Source organism: Oryza glaberrima, chromosome 10 (assembly GCF_000147395.1).
Source record: "Oryza glaberrima chromosome 10, OglaRS2, whole genome shotgun sequence".
Taxonomy (NCBI): Eukaryota; Viridiplantae; Streptophyta; class Magnoliopsida; order Poales; family Poaceae; genus Oryza; species Oryza glaberrima.
Genome location: NC_068335.1, coordinates 8588491 through 8600673, shown reverse-complemented (window position 1 = coordinate 8600673; position 12183 = coordinate 8588491). Strand labels below are relative to the sequence as shown.

Genomic DNA, 12183 nt, shown 5'->3' with positions numbered 1-12183 from the left:
GTGATCAGCTCCAGCCTTGGGAATTCTGCGTCTATCAGAGGTGGCCGATTCACAACCTTCATGATGACAAGTTTGAGCCATGTTTGCAGCAGCCTCCATGGTCCACCTGCACTTAATACTGAGCCTATAGCTATCTTAGCCGATGCGTTGCTCAACATCTGATATAGATAGCCGAGAAAGATTTTGCCCAATGGGAATTGTCTCTTGGTTTCAAGGGCTTCAGCTAAGAACTGCCAGTTGGTGGTAAGGCCGCAGCTTGATCCACAGAACAAAAACTTCTCGACCCACATCAAGAGAAAGGCAGTGTGCTCTTGGGGGGTGACAGATCCTTTGCCCATGTATGCTGCTACATAGCCAGACCAGCCACCTATGCTCTTGGTCCTGAAGTCAAATTGGTTTTTGGTGTTCAGGCTCATAGGATTAGCCGATGAAGTCACATCTAATCCAGTAATCATAGTGATGTCGAGCAGAGTTGGGGTCATCGGCCCTTGGTTGAACAAGAAAGCTTTAAGGGTGTTGGACCAAAAGTATGCTGCGGAGGCCATCAGGGGTTCATCCTTGGCCGAATTTGCTAGAGTAAGAGCAAGCACTCGGCCGATTCCTAATTCATCCCAGTGAACTTGCTTGCTAGCCGATACGCGCTTATACCACATAGCCCAACTTTTCTCAGGAGAAGTTTTGTCAAGAGAAGGCCAAGATTTGAAGGTATTCTTCCAGTGACCTAGATTTGGGTTGGCCAATCTAAAAGGGATCCTATTGGTTTCGGTGATGATGAACTCAGTGGGATCAAGATTGCTGATCGAACCAAGAAAATAGTGATGCTCATGTGACAAACTTGGGGTCGCGACTAGATTGGACAAGTGCTACAGATGTAAACAAGAATAGAGAAGAAGGAAACAAGATGAGGCAAGGAAGAACCAATCAAAGGAGAGGATCTAGCCGATGGATACTTACATCTGCATATTCGGCGGATGGCATGACGGACGGACTGGCGGAGGACGACATCTCTGCGGGCGGAAGATTGGCCGGAGAGGAAATTGCCTTGGGATCGCCTGGTGCACCGAGGGGATCGCCGGAGAGAGAGAAGACAAAGTTGGCTTAAGCAGTGAAAACGGAGCTAACGGTGTGAAATTTCTCGGGGACAACGGTTAATATTTAAAGCGAGGCGATAACGGTCGGAAAAACGGCAATGAGCGATATTCTTGGAGGAACGGATATGGCAAATCTGAAACATTACCAAATATTCCGGACTTGAGGGCATGTGTTAACAACCAAACTTAGTAATTTCAATATCGGAGATGGAGATAAAACTGAGGCGGAATCCAAGATGGAAATCGTTCCGAAAACAGAGCAAGGATCGGCTAAAGTCTGAATCGGCTGCGACCGGGATTGGCAGAATCCGAGTTGGATAGGGTTAGCCGATTGACCCAAGTCCGAAAATGTGACGCGGTACACGTTGTCGGGTTGAGTTAATGTGCTTCATGAGGATTGCCATGCACGGATTGAGTCCTGAGAAGGCAATTGTATCTATTAATTAGGATATTTCATGTAATTTCCTTAGAGATATGTTTGGGCAAAAGTCTGTCGCAAAGACTTATGGTATCTTAGAGTTTGTTAGAGATAAGAGTCGTGTCCGACACGGACATATTTTGTAATCTCGGGTATAAATAAACCCCGAGCCCCATGTAATAAACAACAGACGTTCAATACAATCTCGGCGCATCGCCACCCTTTTACTTTCGTTTTGTTTCGACGAGTTCTTGCTTTCGGGTTGAGCTGCATCGGTTTCGATCTTCAACTAGAGGTAAAACTTGTTATGGCGGCTTGCGTTCTCGGGATTAGTGCTTCCATCTTCATGATACTCTAATCTTGTTTATGTAATTCATCGAGTTATCATATATTCTGTATAATCTTCGACAATATCGTTATTTAACCTTCAATCGGCTAACATCTATCATTGCAAGGCAGCCGATTAGGTTAAGTAGCAACGTTGGCTTAGATTATATAGGATATCCACTACTCTATGAAACATCCAATGGCTTGATTGTCTAGATATTGTTCTTCTTTTCATACTTATAGCTGCATCAGATGAGTTTGACCTTATAAGTTGTGATTAAAATCTTAATCTCTAGCCTGCTTCTTGGTTGCCGATTAGATTGCCGATTAGAGTAGTATCGGGGTTTCAGCCGATCTTACCTGATTTAGCCTTATATTTTATGTGCTTAATTGACATGCTAGATCCGCCTTTTATATTAAGATCTTGTTGCATCTAGGTATATTACACTTCTTTCTTGATATATTTTACTTGCATTAATATCTTAATATAGAGTGGTATCGGAGTATTAGCCGATACATGCTGATCTATCTGATCGGCTATGCTATGAGCATCTATAATCTCATTGTTAATATATATTTCGATCTAAGTGATTTATACTGTCTCGGCATGACGTCCGATCTATCCCAATCACTTGATTTAAGTATGTATCGACATAAGGATTATATATTGTTAATATCTACAGCCGATCGAATAGATTTAGTCCTTTCTTACTTATTTACATCTGCCGATCGATTCAAATATGACATTGGCTCAGAGATAAATGATATGTCATCGGCAATTAGCCGATCAGCTATCATTTATGGATTTAACCGCGGTTTATTTGTCTTTATTTCTTATTGATTGCAGGATCAAATCAACTGGCATGCTCACGAACTTAAAAGGCAAGATTTTTGGACCTGCACTAAAGTTAAGCAGATCTTCTAGGCCTCATGTTTTTGCATCAACAGGTAGAACCATTTCGACATCCAGTGCTGATCCCACTTGGGCATGGACGCGTTCACTGGCCATACGTCAGAGCGCTCCGGGCGAATGTTGAAGTTCGCACTTCCGAAGACGGTTTTCTGAGTGCCAGCTGGGGTAGCCACCGTCTTCGAGTTGACAATGGCGTAGAAAATCGCCCCAAACAACTCGGCGGTCGGCTCGAAACCGGCAGTTCGGCATGCCCAATCGAAGATATTGATCCGAACCAGGGCGGAAGGGCTGAGTTGGGGAAACTCGACGTCGAAAAGACGAAGTATTTCTGGCAACAGGGAGCTGCACGGAAAACGAAGCCCTGCGTCGAAAAGGGCAACAAAGACCACAGTCTGATTCTTGCCGGGCTTCGGCACAACAGCCTTGGCAGATGCGAAGACCTGACCGCTCGCCACAACCCCGGCCGAGGCAAGCTTCGTCAAATCCGCCTCATCAATGAGCGAGGCACCTAGGTATCCGGAGTGGTCTTCACTGACCTTTCCCGGGTCAGGGCCGTTGGTTGAAGAAGAGCCATGAAAGGATAGCGCAGGAGCCTAGAGTAACCTAAGGGTTGGCAAGCTGGGGGAAAAGTCGAATGCTCTTAAGCGCAGAGAGACGGTCTGGGCGGCAGGGAAAACGGCAAAAATAACTAAGGGTGAAAGTAAAAGTGAAAGCGATGGGAGGGGGTATATATAGCCCACCCGCAAGGCGATTCGCCTACCACCCAATCAAAACCCGCCACGTAAGCCAGGGGTGTACGGAACGGTAATTTCCCATCAGTGCGGGCCGAAACAGTGAATGGCCGAAGATTGCAAACGGTCGGCCCAATAAGCCCAACACTGTTCACAAGCATGAAAACCAAGACAACCAAATCGAAATATTATTTTATGCAGAATAGAAGACAGGTTTCGGCAGGAACATCGGCCGAAAGGAGGCGCCCCACGGTATACCAACATGGTGTGCACGATCTCGGCCGAAACTCCCTACTCACCCTTGCCCGTGAGGGGCTTGTTGGAGGTACACCACGGGGCCCTTCGGCCGGAACAACCGAAACCAAGAGCTTAGGCGACAAGTCCGGACCGGAGACAAATGGCGAAGGTCAGGAAGACAACCACAACGGGCGAAGGGCGCATGGCGAAAGCCGTAGCTGGGAATACGTCAACTTCGCCAAGCGGAGACCATGTCGGAGGGCCGCACGGGCAAAGATGAAGAGGCGAAAGCCTCGGCACAGAGGCACGGGTTTCGCCAAGGTACCGAACCTCATCGCCAGGAGGCCCAGCGGGCCGCCGAGCCCTCGGGAGACTTCAGCAAATAGATGGGCCAAGCCATTTATGGCCCAATAAGGGCCTATACATGTAAAAGACATTGTGTGCCCCTAATAATGTCCTTATCATAAGGGTAACCATGGAAATTCCCCTGTAAAACCTAAACCCTAAAGGGGGAGCCTGTAATAGGATTATAAATAGCCCCCTAAGGCCATGTAATGGGGGGGATCCAAAAAAATTTTCACTAAGTAATACAATTGTTCTTACTTCCAACCGCTGTTGAGAGAACCACGCCTTTCGGCGTAACGCAGTTGTTTATTCGACAACAGATATAAACATATCTAATCTCTGAGTCAATACTGTCTCGGTTAGGTCCGATTTATACAGTTTGTCTATAATTTAGATAAGATTGATTTAGAGATTATATGATTGTTTGCCTTTACAGCCGATACGACATACTTAGGGTTTGTTCATATTCTTTTGTGACTATACCTGATAGCATCGGCTAGGTTAAAGACGATAGGTCATCGGCTTTCTAGCTTATCGACTATCATTTACAGATTTAACTGTTTTATTCTGTTCTTGTTGGTTGCAGGACAAAAACCAACTGCATGCATTGAATTCGAAAGCAAGATTTGGACATGCACTAGAGTGAAGCAACTCTCTCAGGCCAGTGTGTTTTTTTCCATCAACACTATCCATGGCCGCCCCCGAGCTCCACCGTGCTTACGCTCTGAGAGAGAAGAGACGCTCTGAGAGAAGAGAAAGAGAGCAGAGAGAAGAGAGGAGAAAGATGTTTACACCTAAATTTGGCACCTATGGACGAAATAGGGGAAAATTACTAAAGTTTGGAAAGTACCGGGTTTCCTTCACAGGGCCGGTCAGACCGCACGTATATGGGCGGTCTGACCGGCTAGTAGAGCCGGTCTGACCGCAGGTATGTGGGCGGTCAGACCGGCAGGGTCCGAGTCCGAGTCTGTTTTCGTCGGGTCTCGGGTTTCCTTGCTCGGGAAGGCATGTTTCGTATTTCCTTTAGTTTCTATCCCGAGTTGAACGTGGAGAAGGGCATGTAGAGGGCAAGACCAACCCCTATTTAAGGGACAAGGCCAGTTCATTGTAAAACCCCCGAATACAATCTACTTGAATCGTTCTTTTACTATGTTTTCTATTTACCCTAGTTTAGTCCATCTTTATCGGTTTGCACCGTAAACCGTCCGCCACCGCTGCGAGAGTGCGATACCTCTTTGTAGGTTTGTCCTGGAAACCTTCCGTTTTGCCCACGAGACGGGTAGTTATCCTCATATCGATCTAAATCGGCCTAGAGGCTGATTTTGATCTCTAAATCGGCTCCGCTAACCGGTTTAGCTGTTTTTCTCCAAAACCCATCTTAATTTGGCCCTTTGGCTAGATCGAAGTGGTTGGCGACTCTAGGATCACCGCAAGGCGTTTAGGTGCTGCGATCGTGCTTGTCGACTTGTCACAAAATGTTGCAACAAAAGAGAGCAAAGATAAGAGAGAAGCGAAGGGAGAGAGAAGGGGAGAGGGGTGATGATGAGGGTTCTACTATAATTTTTTTATTTTTAATCAAACACTCACTCACATGTGGATCCCATGTTTTTTTTTTTACTTTTAACGTGCCATGTGAACGTCATCATGTTGGTGGCACGTCAACGTCATGTAGGCACCACGTCAGTAAAAAACCACCGTCTAAACCACCTTGCGATCTTACTTGCACTGGCTTTAAGAGTTAAAGGGACGAGTCATACCTAGTATTGTGGTTCAAGCATAAATTATGGATTCAGCCACACATTAAGATACCTATACCTAGAATGAAATAGATGGATCGACAAAAACTCATCTACGCAAAATGATAAAAGTGGTGATCACGGGCGCGGGCTGGCGCACGACTGGTCACGAACTAGCAATTACGGAGGATTGAGAGCCCAAAGCCTGCCAACTGCAGTCGAGGCTCTCAGCCAACACAAGCAGCCGAAGGGCGAACTGCTGGAGAATAGAGAGGAAGCAGCGCCGTTAACATTATCCCTCCCAATGGGGAGGGATTCAAAGATGAATCCCACCATCTCAAACATGACGAATCCCAACCAAAAAGATCGATTCAGTCTGACCAACCAAGCAGATCGATTCAGTCTGACCAACTAAACAAATCGATTCAGTCTGACCAAACAGATAGATAAGTGAATTTGTGTAATGAGCGGGATATACCGATGAATGGTTGCGGACACAACAAAAAAAAAGAAAAGAGAAAGCTCTAGATAAATTCAACGCAGAACAGTGATCAATCATTTATGCAAAATGAACACAGCTGTAAAAGATTGTTTAAAATACGTCGCCATTCAGATAAACAAGGATGACTGGAACAAGCATTTCTGATATATGCATAGCACCGTCACGTAACTGGGCTAATTATTGCAACTTAAGCATGAGGATCCACTCGAGGGAAAGGCTGCTCCATATGACAAGTGAACTTTTTTCGAACAGCAAAACAAAAAAAGATGGGCAAAAGTTTCATCATTATCCCTCAAGGGCAGAAGCGCCAGAGATAATCTCAATGAGCTCTGTAGTGATAGATGCTTGACGTGTCCTGCGGGGATGAAATCGAATGTATCAGTTCTCCTTTCATGTTAATAGGGGTGAAAACGGTATGGAAATTTCCCGACCGTACCGATACCATTTCCGCAAAACTAATATAATAATAATATTTTAACCGATGGTTACCGTATTCAAAATTTAGTTTTTTTAATTTCTGTCGGCGTGGCATTGAAGTTGACACTAAATAGATAAATTCATAAATATGGAAATTTCCCGACCGTTTCCGTTCGTTTCAAGAAAATAATAAAATAATGATACCGTTTCCGACCATTTCCGACCGTTATGCAGTCGACACACATAAACAGATGGAGAAGGTAAGACGACCATACCTGTTGTATGTGAGGGTGAGTCGATCAAGCATTTCACCAGCGTTTCTGCTGGAGCTGTCCATGGCAGACATACGTGCTCCAAGCTCACTGCATGCATTCTCTAGAGCAGCATTATACATAACCTGCCACAAAGCAAAAACATAAGATACCACTAGGATACCTTGAAAAAAGAATGATTGCGCTCTCTACAAAGGGAACGTTTACCCTTATGGATGCGACTTGATTTTGTGGCTGTAATAGTTGTAGCTAATTCATCTATTGAGAGGTATATATGATTAATGAAGACAAACTTACACAAGAAAACTGGAACTCGGTAAGATTCTGAAGAATTTCTGATTTAGTTTCACCTCCTTCAATTTCATATGAATCCAGGTCACCAACCTTACCAGATTCCGATTCTTTCTCCATAACCTATAAAACAATTCAAACCACTAGTATTAACGTCACATCATTCATATTACTTTATAGGAGCACAAATTCATGTCCTCAGCACCGATATTTACCTCTGGGGAAAGTATGGTTGTCATTGTGGGCTTAAATGATATGACCGAGTGGAACTTGTTAAAAACAACCCTTAGAGCATCATACTCAACATTTTTCAAGATATCATCTGCCAGCACAGCAATCTGAAACATCATCAAAGAAAACAGTGGAGATCTATTCAATCCAATAGGCACATTAGGTTTTTGAAATCTGCTTTAGCCACCAAATAATAATCGACTGAACAAAAACTTCCCTGAAGACATTTCAAGGAAGTCAGACAACATAAGACTTTTTACAGTTCAGGGTTTGTTAGCAAATTTTGTTCAAATCATACCAGCTGCTATGATATATTGCAATGCGTGCACACATAACAAAAGATGAATATGATCCAGATCATCTTTCTTTGCAAAGGAAAATGAGATATTTCAACCTACAGCATAACTAGAAGCTTAAATCTAAAAAACACTTTCTTCTGACACATCATCTAGTACCATAATCCTCTCTTGTTTCATTGAAATATACCACATCCGTGAACTTCTGCTGCAACGTAATTAACACAGCTGAAACTAATTCTGCTAACTGCACAACTTTGCGCCCCCACCAGTGCCATTCCTTATCCTACAGCAATGAGATCCATCACTATATTTCACATTTCTCCATGCCGATGTGCTATTCTTCAGCCATGGTTGTTAGTCGCACAGTCAAGTCATCCCTCAAGACCTAAACCAACTTGAGGACTAATCATGACTTAGTCAAAGACAAGCCTTTGAGTTGGTACATTAGAAGTGAGGTCAGAAAAAACAGGGAGCAGATGAGGAAAGCAGGTGTGCAACTATTGGTGCTCCCTCTAATCTTACTCAGACTCCGGTGGCTACCTCTAATCATATATGAAGGAGAAAACTGAACAGCTCTCCTCTTATCTCGTATTCCAAGTTTCCCAAATCAAATTGTAGCCCTCAAGTCGTGCTCTGTGGCTGACTTGTCAATTGGTCCATGACTAGCCATGCAACTTGACTACAGTACCCTCCTCCCACTTTTTCAGCACAGGTTGATGCTCCATCCCCTTATCGGACCTTTTTCCCCACCAACTAGGGCCAGCAAAACCAAGTCAGATCCAATATGGCAGCTGTGTCAGCCCCCAACATAGCAGCTGTGATTCAGTGGCACAGGTGGACACATCAGCAGGACAGGACAGGTGACAGCCTTAGAGAACCCAGGTAGTGGTGGCTGGCTTAAGGAAATATTGAAACAGGGAGCCTCCCAAGATGGCACCAGGCTCCCTTCCCCTGCCTCATTGCTTGCAATAGCTCCAACATCATTGCCTTATTCCTAGTCCCTAACTAGTGTTACTATTAAAACACAAGAGGAACACATCATTTGATGATCAATCATGTCTATGTCTCATTCGAGTATCTCAGAGTGATTTTCTGTAACAAGTCTTAGCCCCAGCTTGCCAGCAACAGGAGAAAGTATGGAGAAAAAGGAATGGAAGGTACAGTCGGAGTGGGCTGAAGTGAGTCTGATTTGGTAAAATTTTAGATTGATAAATCAGTATATATATTTTGGCTATAATAACAGAGATTAGTCATTGACAAATTGAAATGTGTTCCAAATCAGAAGTCCAATGTGACATGACAGAATTCCTTTTACATTAGGAATGCTTCTCTTGCAAAATTCAAAATTCGAGAGCAAAATTCACTGACAATATAAGAAACTACAAAACAGTTTTCAATTGCCAAACTTTAGACTTAATTCAGAAACAAATTCACAAATAATGAATAGCATTTCATAATAAAAGGTGCATCCATAGCATAGTAAAAGCTCAGGAAAACAACATACCTGTGTGTAGTTGATAGGGTTCTTCTGCAACTCAGATACTGTCATCTCGATGTTATCCTTGGAGTCACGAATGAGTTGAACTTTACCCTTTTCTCCTAATATGACATACTTGCTTTCTTTCTCTGGTCCTGATTTGAGGTGCAAAAACTTTGTTTTAGTATCTTCTAATGTTTAAATGATAACAAAAATAACCATGCAAAGTATTACCAGAAGTCAACTTGTGGAGTGCTTTGCTGACTTTAACTGACGTTGAGTTGATACCACCACAAAGACCCTTGTCAGAGGTAATGGCTACAATAACATTCTTCTTGACATCGACACCTGGTGGTTGCATCAAAGACATTAATAACTAAACCAAAAACTCAATAATCTTATTGCCAAAAAGACATGAGGTCAATCTAATTCAGTTAAATTAAAACTGTTGTTCCGTAAGAATTAAATAATTTAGACAGATCCAAGCATGGAGTAAACTCAACAGGCAAGCCTATCAATGTTTCCTCATGAATTGAGGATCACAGCATCATTAGAAGTGGCATGAGACCTGTGGTGCATTTATAAATTAGTGAGAAGCGTGTCTAGTAAATAGATGTAGAGTCCATGGTTACACCACTGAACCAATAGCTCAGAAGATTCACCCATAGTATATATATCTACATATTTCTTTACCAGGGATAATTACCCACCATCAAATATCTCTTACCTTGAATGCCATTGACTTTTAAGAACCAACATCAAATGAACTTCCTAGATCATGAATAAGTTTGTACATTTGATTTGTGGCAGCCCGGCATGCTAATGTAGCCATAGGCTTCTAGCATATCATGACATTCAATAAGATAGGCATCAACTTTAGCTATAATAACTACGGCAGAAAGGTACTGTAAATATGTACTACAACGAAACATAACATACTAGGGACATCCCCAAGAAGAGCGGTGAATGGCTGCCATAGACCACGTGAATTTTCTGTTCTTATTTGAACAGCTCGAAGCTTTGATGCTGCAACCATCTTCATTGCTTTTGTAATCTTCTGGATGTTCCTAACACTCTTCATGCGGGTTCTCACTGTAAAAAAGTATTATTAGTTGAGGGGCCAATAATTTGCTTCAATTGCCAGGGTCAATATATATGTTCGGAAAGAAATAGAATAGAGAAGGAAGATCCTAACCAACTTGTGTTGAAACAGAACGTGCGCCTAGTGGGGCAATCTCCCTGGTTTTTAAATACGCAGTATATTCAGTTAGAAAGTAATACATAGTGGAAGCAAGAAGCGAATAATTTAAAGAGAAATCGAGCAGTCATGTATAACAAAAGCATGGATCATGCAGAGAGATAATTCCAAGGAATTTGGTGTAAATACTTACATGCACGATAAAAATGTGCAATTAACAATATAATGTCATATTGTTTGCAACAAAAGTAACCAGCTATACGAGGCTACAATTTTAACAAACAAGAAATGACATCTATGACACTGCACATTTCTTACTAATCATTCAATGCAAGACAATGAGAGTAAAACCCACCAGAAACATGAGTGGTTTCTATACAAGTCATACTTTATGAGTGGTTGCAATCCGTGTGGACAATCACAAACCAAACAACATGCCGAACCAGTCAACAGCATGTGAGATTAAAGTTACAACTACATATGGATTTTTTTTCTCCCTTGTAGCAGTGCATCAGAACCCTTTTCCAGCATTCACATCCATTTCATAATCCATAAGGGGATGCAGCCAAAGTTCATACGGATTCCAATCTCGTCCACTAAAGGTGGGAAAAGAAAAAGGAGACTACAAATCCTTCGTCTACGCAATCACCACCACAACCCATAACACACCCACACATACATTTCGCAGCCGCAAGCACCAACTCCAATTCGCCCTAGATGCGCCTCAAATCCGAGGGTAATGAATCCACTGGTCGCCCAATAAACTCGCCCACGGGAACACCAGATCCGCAGCCAGATCCAGCGGAGACGGACGAATCGAACCGGAGGCGGATCTGGCGGAGAGAGAGGGGGGAGAGGCGGAGCGGGAAAAGGGAAAGGGGATCTTACTGGTGGGCGGCGGCGGGGGAGCGCGCGGCCATGGCGGCCGCCGGGGATGGGGTGGAGGAGAGGAGGACGCGCCTCCCCTCCCGTCGCAGCGCCGCCATCGCCATCGCCGCCGGTGTGCGTTTCGATCCGGGGGTCTCGCTGCTTTCCTTCCTGGGGCTCGTGTGGCCGCAAGAGGTTGGGAGGAAAGAGAGAGGAAGGAGAGTGGAGGGGTGGGAGGGCAGCAGTGAGGGCACACCGGCACAAGCCCTAAGATGCCTCGTGCCAGCTTGGGAATGGGCCGCTTGTTGCTAATGGGCCTCCAAGAAGTGAAATAGGCCTTTTTCTTCTTTTACTATTACTATTATTGTTATTATTTTCTTCTTCTTCTTTATTTGTTACGGGGTACTCCGATCCCTCCGTCAGTCTGTCTCAGGATAGATGATTTTATCTTTCAAATTTGTCACAATATATAAATTTTGTGATTTAGACACATTATTAATTTATTTCCCAACTACCACAATATGTACTACTAGTTTATTCTTCATATCAACTTTTGTATTATTTTATTTCACACTTATCAATGTTTTACTAGTTTATTTCCCTGATTACCACCTTCTGTATCATGATTTGTTATTTTGGTACTTTCTCAATTTTAAAACAATTGCAGTAATCATAAAAAAGTCATAAAAAAATAAAAATATCTATCAAGATAGATCAACATATGATATATTTTTCCAGAACATGCAAGTTGAATTTCGATTTATACAATTCGAAACAAAAATAACAATTTTGATCGCCAATTACACATTTTATTCATATTGAATAGTCAAA

The 12183-nt window shown here is 43.2% G+C and overlaps 1 protein-coding gene across 1 annotated transcript; it reads right to left on the bottom strand.

The window, feature by feature from the left end:
- Positions 1-6303: 6303 nt before the first annotated feature.
- LOC127752739 (ATP synthase subunit gamma, mitochondrial) lies at positions 6304-11596 on the bottom strand. The gene is made up of 9 exons (XM_052278143.1): positions 11374-11596; positions 10483-10526; positions 10227-10379; positions 9522-9635; positions 9315-9442; positions 7496-7618; positions 7287-7403; positions 6993-7114; positions 6304-6655 (listed from the first exon to the last, which is right to left on the bottom strand). Exons 1-9 carry the CDS (start codon positions 11475-11477, stop codon positions 6586-6588), a joined length of 975 nt encoding a protein of 324 aa, XP_052134103.1. The 5' UTR covers positions 11478-11596; the 3' UTR covers positions 6304-6585.
- Between the last annotated feature and the right edge of the window lie 587 nt (positions 11597-12183).